Source organism: Sebastes umbrosus, chromosome 5, assembly GCF_015220745.1.
Source record: "Sebastes umbrosus isolate fSebUmb1 chromosome 5, fSebUmb1.pri, whole genome shotgun sequence".
Lineage (NCBI taxonomy): Eukaryota > Metazoa > Chordata > Actinopteri > Perciformes > Sebastidae > Sebastes > Sebastes umbrosus.
The window spans coordinates 18,534,451-18,541,711 of NC_051273.1; the positions used below are offsets into that span (position 1 = coordinate 18,534,451).

The 7,261-nt window shown below is 38.6% G+C and overlaps 2 protein-coding genes across 2 annotated transcripts; both read right to left on the minus strand.

Annotated features, from left to right (window-relative positions):
• Positions 1-680: 680 nt before the first annotated feature.
• On the minus strand, positions 681-3,310 carry LOC119488489 (putative ferric-chelate reductase 1). Its single transcript, XM_037770211.1, has 5 exons — positions 3,120-3,310; positions 1,964-2,141; positions 1,682-1,821; positions 1,146-1,237; positions 681-1,056 (listed from the first exon to the last, which is right to left on the minus strand). Exons 1-5 carry the CDS (start codon positions 3,150-3,152, stop codon positions 681-683), a joined length of 819 nt encoding a protein of 272 aa, XP_037626139.1. The 5' UTR covers positions 3,153-3,310.
• Positions 3,311-5,604: 2,294 nt separating this feature from the next.
• Positions 5,605-7,177, minus strand: xcr1a.1 (chemokine (C motif) receptor 1a, duplicate 1). Its single transcript, XM_037769050.1, has 2 exons — positions 7,052-7,177; positions 5,605-6,765 (listed from the first exon to the last, which is right to left on the minus strand). Exon 2 carries the CDS (start codon positions 6,746-6,748, stop codon positions 5,732-5,734), a length of 1,017 nt encoding a protein of 338 aa, XP_037624978.1. The 5' UTR covers positions 6,749-6,765; positions 7,052-7,177; the 3' UTR covers positions 5,605-5,731.
• Between the last annotated feature and the right edge of the window lie 84 nt (positions 7,178-7,261).

Below are 7,261 nucleotides of genomic sequence, written 5' to 3' on the forward strand. Positions count from 1 at the left end.
CTTTCACAGTGTGTTTTCAGTTCATGAAAGTTAATTGTAACATTTTTGGTTGCCTGAAAACGTCTTATTTAGCGTTTGGTTTTACTTAGCTACACCCTCTCGTGTCACTTATCACCTCCAGATGGCGATGGCCAAAATGCTGAGCTCGAGGCTTCAAAACGAAAGTCCACAAACCAATTAGTGACGTCACGGTGACTACATCTACTTACAATCTATGGTTGGACCCCTACACCACCCGTCTCACCCACCCTATGTCCCTACGCTCTTTATACTTCGTCACCACACTCCCCCACCACTTTCTCTGAGCGTTCAAAATTTATGATTGACAGTTACTATGACAACACAAGCCCCCCAACTCATGCCTTACCCTATTTAGACGACGAGAAAATTGATTGTTGGTGAGGGTGGTCGCGAATATAATAGGCAGTACCTGAGGAGAGATAGAGCGAGAGAGAAATTAATATTCTTATATAATTTTCTTTGGAAGGACTTTAGTGTGACAGCATTTATTGGGTGAAGTGAGTTTATATATTCCATATTGACTGCCACCATACAAATGACGACAATCTTCATCCCACAACATAACTAAGATAAATCAAGAGAAACGAGGAGTTGTGTAAATAGAAATGTTGGCGTTTACATATTAATGCATAGATTTCTGCACAATGTCAACAAAACATCTATGTGTCCCTCCTTACTCCGAATGTGTTGGGGGCCTCTGTTGGCTCAGGGGTTGTAGCAATACTTGGCATAGGGCTTGTAGTACTACTTGGCTCAGAGGTTGTAGTAATACTTGGCGTAGGGCTTGTAGTACTACTTGGCTCAGAGGTTGTAGTAATACTTGGCGTAGGGCTTGTAGTACTACTTGGCTCAGAGGTTGTAGCAATACTTGGCGTAGTGCTTGTAGTAGTACTTGGCTCAGAGGTTGTAGTAATACTTGGCGTAGTGCTTGGAGTAGTACTTGGTGTTGTTGTTGGTAATGATGTGGTTGTGCGTAGAGGGATGTTCTCATCCACTGGTTGCCAGAATGTGGCATAATTCTGAACGAATGTGACTCTGAAACATATCAGACAGGCACAGATGTCAATCATTTTGCCCCGCATTGTAATGCGTAATTTTGGAGGTCAGTCAAAGTGTACAAATACCTGAAAAAGATGCCATCGTCTATTTCCGTAGATGTCCAGTTAACTCGAAATAAAGTCTTTCCCCCATCGTTGCGTTGACTGACAGCCGAGTCCTGAGGAGAGAGACAAAAGCAGAAAATAAGGAAATGTTTATCATACTTACACGTTTTGTTCAGCAAGATAATCTTCACAAATGGACGCCTCTTTTATGATTTTTGAAGTGTAAATGCATCGCCAGAAGTAAAAAGCTAACGTTAGGCTATAGACAAACTACACCACAGTCGCATGAACGTGAGTTTACACGTTCCTATTCAAAACACCCATTGACCTCCAGACGAGGGAACCAGAATTGCTAAATTGCTACCTCATTTACGGGTTTTAGGACTCATTCCTGTAGCACTCTACGCTATGATTGGCCAGTCTGTGTTTGAGGGGCGTGAGTTATACGGGTCAATTAAATGTGTTAATTAAAATAGTAATGGAATGTGTGAATATTCAATGAATCAATTCAATGCATTTATTTCCTTTAATAATGATGAAATGGGATGGTTACTTACTGGTGAGCCATTGCACTGCAAGAGTCGAGTTCTATCAGACTCAAGAGCGATGAATCTTCCAACAGGAACATCGCTTCCGTTCTTTCGAGCCTGCAATATAAACCCCCTGAACTCTGTGGATTGCTTGCTCCGGAGAATAACTGGAAAATAGTATGAAGATTCATTGGGGAGAAGGTGGACGAACAGAAAATAAAGACAGAGATAATAATAACCTTGCACTTAGTGAATGACCGCTGCAACAAAGATTGATAGTGATAAGCTTCCATCCAGAGTTCTCCGCACCTGTAATAGGGTCTCCCTCAATGACATCGATCTCAAAGGGCAGTCCAGTGTCCTGAACACCATGGCTTCCATGATAAGGTAACATGGATTCACATGACTGAGGATCATTAAAGAGGCCACTTCCATACCCATGCACTTTTGTGATGATGTTAAGGCCAATCAAGATCCACAGCCACATCTGTCAAACAAAATGACTTCTTCAGCCTTCTTCATACACATTCAGTCACTGGGGAATAATAACCTTTCCCTGACAATAAGTATCATTAGTCCTCCAACTTTTGAACAATGCAGCACAACAGAGCTGCAATTCCCTCACTGTTCATCCAATATAATATATAAACACCCTTAAATGAAAGTCAGCTATTGTTCGATTGCAAATGCAGTTTGCTCAACAGTCAACACAAGGATTCTCTTAGAATTGCTTGAAATATGAAATGTGTATATGAACTTCTTTTATAAATAGGAATAATTTAACCCATTCGTGCCCGCAACTGAATTTTTTTTATTTCCTGTATTCTCTGGGCTTGCTTAAACACAAATGTGAAGAAATTCTCAGAATCGGTAAAACCTTTTTTTTTTTACCAGGGACTAATGTTTTTGCAATAGACTCCATTATATTTTAAAAATAGTAGTCCCACCTGCTTCAAATACGATTTAGTATGATAAGAAAACTGCTGTATCTCAGAAACTACACGCAGCACAATCAAGTATTTCGTATCAATGAACTCAGAACAAGTTGAATATAGATGATATGCAAACATATGGAGTGTAAAAAGAATATTTCATAGAGAAAACATTTAGTAAACATTATGTTAGCGTTTTTCCTCATTTTTATAAAAATCCTGACTTTCACTATTGATAAAAATCAGATTTTTCATGTGATCTAAAAATGTCAAAGTTGTACTTTTAGATACTTGCACAATGTATGTCAATACCAAATTATTTGAAGATTTTTGTCCAATCCGAACAAATGTTTTGGCATTTTTCCTCATCATACTAAATATAGTCTTTGGACACAACTGGGTTGAACATAATTAGGCCTAAAAGAGATCTCTCTTACCGTTTCATTCAAATTCAAACTTGGATTTATGGCATTTTAAGACCTCAGTGTCAAATAATTAAATATACAATGATAATAACAACTGTTTCCTCTTACCTTAAAATGTTTGTTGACAATGCCCGATACCATGAAACCACAAGTTAAGATGTCACACTACAACCTTAGACACTTGGACCTTAGAACTTGCTGTTTGAGTCTCTTTAAGAAAAACAGAAGAAACCTCAGAAGTGGATCCTCCTTCCGTGACAGTTAGGTGTGCAGTGTGTGCTAGAGAGCAGCAACAACTTAGCGGACAGAAGGAGGAAGTTAGAGAGAGGGCAATCTAAGTGCATGATTTGAACCCACCCACACACAGTTCAATGATTAAGAAAATACAGTTTGCCTTTACTGTGGCTCTGACCTGTGTCTTTTTCTCATAGATTGTTAGTTCCCCAATAGCACGCAGGTTCCTTAATTACTCCAGTTTACTGATAGCACTACACACAACACAGATTAAAGTCTGCATTGCTGGTAGAAAAACAGTTCCATAAAGAATACCTCCAATTAAAATAACTGTCAATTCAAAATCAATCCATGATGACACAGAGAAAATGCTGTTTGCTTTTTCCCTTTGAAAGTAATAATAAATAAATAAATAAAAATCTCGATTTTAGCAGTATTTCGAGGTATGTAAAGTAGGGATGTCAATTGATTAAAATATTTAATTAATCGCACGATTGTCCATAGTTAATTGCGATTAATTGCAATAAATCGCAATTTTTTTTATATGTTCAACATGTACCTTAAAGGGAGATTTGTCAAGTATTTTTTTATTGTAAAGACGGTATAACACATGTGACAGCAACATCAGTCTTTATCGGTAAGTAGAGATAGAGGGCCCTTGCAAAATATAATGTTATTACCAGCCGCGACAGCGTTTGACTGATATTGTTTTCACCTTTTAAGTCTGTGTGTGTCATCATGCCAAAAAGTGGTCCTGGACACGCCTACTGTAGCAGGAACTACCACAGAGGCCATTTACTTTATCATTGTTACTTTATCTTTATTTACCTTATATACTTTACATACTATTTTACAAACTGTGACACCTCTGTGTGTATATATATATAAATACATATTTATTACTTAAACCTAGAGAAGTTGTCGTTTTATTGCCTAAACCTAACTGTTTTCTTTTTTTCCTAAATAAGTTGTAGTTTTGTTGTCTGTAGTTCCAATGTAACTGCTGACAGTATTATAACAGTGTGATCCTTTTGGACTATTTTTAGAATGTTTTTGATGCTACTGCTGGTAATAATGATTCAGCAAAGCCAAATGAAAGCATAATAATGATCACTCCGATCACTGAGGAACTTCTGTCAAAAGGGTGTGTGTTCGGATTGAAGCACCGTACCACCTGTAATTGGTATTTTTTTTTGTTTTCTTTGTTATTTTTATGACCTTTAGTTATTTTGTTAAATTATTTTTAATATGTTTAAGTTTAATCGATGTCATATGTAAAATATGGCTTAAACCAAATTGTACACGTTGCTCTTGTCCATAGAAAGAGATGTCTAATAAAAATATATAAATCTATGCAGATTGTTGAACACAAACATATACTGTTAATGGACATTTCCTTTGGTAGGGATACACTTTTACCATTAATTGACATCTTAACCATTTGGTAGAGGCTCATAATGAAAAAAATGGGACCATTAAAAGGCTAAATATATTTGAGATAATTGACTAGTTCTATTCTATATTAATCTGTAAACCACCCGAACATTACCAAATCAATAGATTCAAATTTGGGCAGTTAATATAAAAGCACATTTATAAGCATTACATCAAAAAGGCTGTTAACAAACCCTTTACATAATTAAAATATATGAAAAAACAACATTTAGCTATTGTATGCAATGACACATTGTATGAAATGTAGATAATAAATCATAATTTCAGTAATAACTGTAAACTCACTCTCACAAAAGCGGGAGTAGGTATCATTTAAATGAACATCATGATAAATAATTTTTCACAGTGAACATATTTGCCAACGGCTCCACTTCCACTGCGATTAACTAATAATATTTTATGAAAAACATGACCTCAAGTAAATAAATGTATGAACCGCATATAATGACAAAGGTTTAACACAGACACGCACACAGCAACAGATTTTAATTTTGAGTGCAGCATATGAACCACAAGGATTTTACCAAACGCACAAAAGAATTAGTCATTTTAAAATCAGTAACGCAGCAGTAAATGCAAATAAATTATATACTTAAAGGGGACATATCATGAATATTTAATTTTTTCAGTGCTTGTGCTCATACATTTGGGTATCTGGAGTGCCTAACAGACAAACTGTGAAATAAGACAACCCAGTCAGTTTTTGTGGGCTGCCTAGATCAGAAAACATGTGATTCAACAAGCCATTCAGATTTGGCTCCCCTTCCTATGTCACATGCAGGCTCATTAGAATATACCGCCCACTGCAAGCCAATCAGAGCAGACTGGACTTTTTCAGGAGGGGGTCTTAAAGAGACAGGTGCTAAAACTGAGCATTTCAGGCAGAGGGTAAATACAGGTGTATTCAGACAGACAGTATGAGAAAAACATATATTTTTTGAACAGTAAAGCAAGTAAACATGTTCTAGTAGAAACCCAAAATACAGGTATGAACCTGAAAATGAGCATGATATGTCCCCTTTAAACAGCACCTAGTACATTGATCCACGTGAGAAGTTTTGCATTCTAATCTGCTGCTCTTCGACTTGACTTTGGCGAATGAACATTCGATGCAGCATTGACTTCAAATGACTCCTGAACTTCACACCAACAAATGCGTAAAAGACAGGGTTCAGGCAGCAGTGGGAGAAAGCAACGAGCCGGCACACATAGAACGCATAGTCGAGCTGGATACTTGTGTCACAGTCTTCAAATGGTGGAACCAATTTGTCTGCCAAAAGCCTCAGAAATATGACCACATTGTACGGCACCCAGCCGAGGAAGAACACAGCCACGATGCAGAAGACCAACTTCACTGCTCTGTTCTTTGTGTGAGATCTTGTTCTCATGATTCTCCCCAGTATTTGGATGTAGCAGAAAGCCATCACTGCGAAAGCGACCAAGAAGAAGATATTCTGTTGGGAGATACTAATGCTTTTCCACAGGGAGTCTTTGTATTCGCAGCCCAGGGAGTGTTCTCCGTTGTGGGGGATCGAGACGAGGGAGCTGTAGAGCAGAGAGGGCATAGCTGCTCCGATGCTGATTATCCACAGTAGGAAAGACAAAAAAATCCCGGTGCTGGGTCTCAGCGTGCTTAGGTCAGACAGAGGGTGGACAACAGCCAAATACCTGTAGATGGTCATGATGGTCAGGAAGAGGATGCTGCTGTAAAACCCAGTGAAGAAGACAAAAGTCACAATTTTGCAGAGGGCCTCTGAAAACAACCATCCCCAGATGTGGTAAATTGCCCAGAAGGGGAGGCCGGTGGTGAAGACGAGGTCAGAGATGGCCAGGTTTAGGATGAAAATGTTGGTGAGAGACTTGAGGTTTTCGTACAAAGCCAGGATTACAAGGACGAGGATGTTTCCTGTGAGGCTCAGTGTGATCACAACGGAGAAGAACACAGGAATGATAATGGATCCAAACTTGACCACCTCGCCTTTTTCACAGACTTCATCCCCATAGTCTGGGTCATAGTCTTGTAGGCTGTCATTGAAAGAGTTATTCATTGCTGTTCAAGTGGATCCTAGAAAAGAAGTATAGAATTAGTATGTAGCCCTGTGATAGACTGGCGACCTGTCGAGGGTGTACCCCGGCTTCGCCCAATATCAGCTGGGAATGGCTCCATGCCCCCTGCGACCCTGAATAGGATAAGCGGTTGGATGGATGGATGGATTAGTATGTGCATTACTGCAGGTTGTAATAAGAGTAATAACAAGAAGGGTCTTTTTACAATGACTCTGAGTGTATAGTTTGTTACAATAGTGTAATATTACTATCTTAAGTGTGTAAAGGAAAAAAAAATGACCTACCTCTTGCTTGATGGGACTGATAAGTTGTTGGATGTGATGCCTCCTGTCTACTCAAAAGAGAGCTAAAGAGGAGAAGCTATTATAATCGTGTGACTGTTTCTGTTCCTAGTTTTGAGGAACAGCCTGTTTTCACATATAGGCGTTGTCCTCGGCTCAGCTGCAGTTGTGATTTCTGATGACGATACAATGCAGATAAGGGAGATTTGGTTC

What these genes read in the sequence shown, in the direction of transcription:
- LOC119488489 (XM_037770211.1), bottom strand. Translation starts at nt 3,152, where the DNA reads ATGGTATCGGGCATTGTCAACAAACATTTTAAG. An exon ending in TTGTCAACAAACATTTTAAG is followed by an intron (nt 2,142 to 3,119) that starts GTAAGAGGAAAC and finishes TTTGTTTGACAG; the next exon opens with ATGTGGCTGTGGATCTTGAT. An exon ending in GACGATGGCATCTTTTTCAG is followed by an intron (nt 1,057 to 1,145) that starts GTATTTGTACAC and finishes GATATGTTTCAG; the next exon opens with AGTCACATTCGTTCAGAATT.
- xcr1a.1 (XM_037769050.1), bottom strand. Translation starts at nt 6,748, where the DNA reads ATGAATAACTCTTTCAATGACAGCCTACAAGACTATGACCCAGACTAT.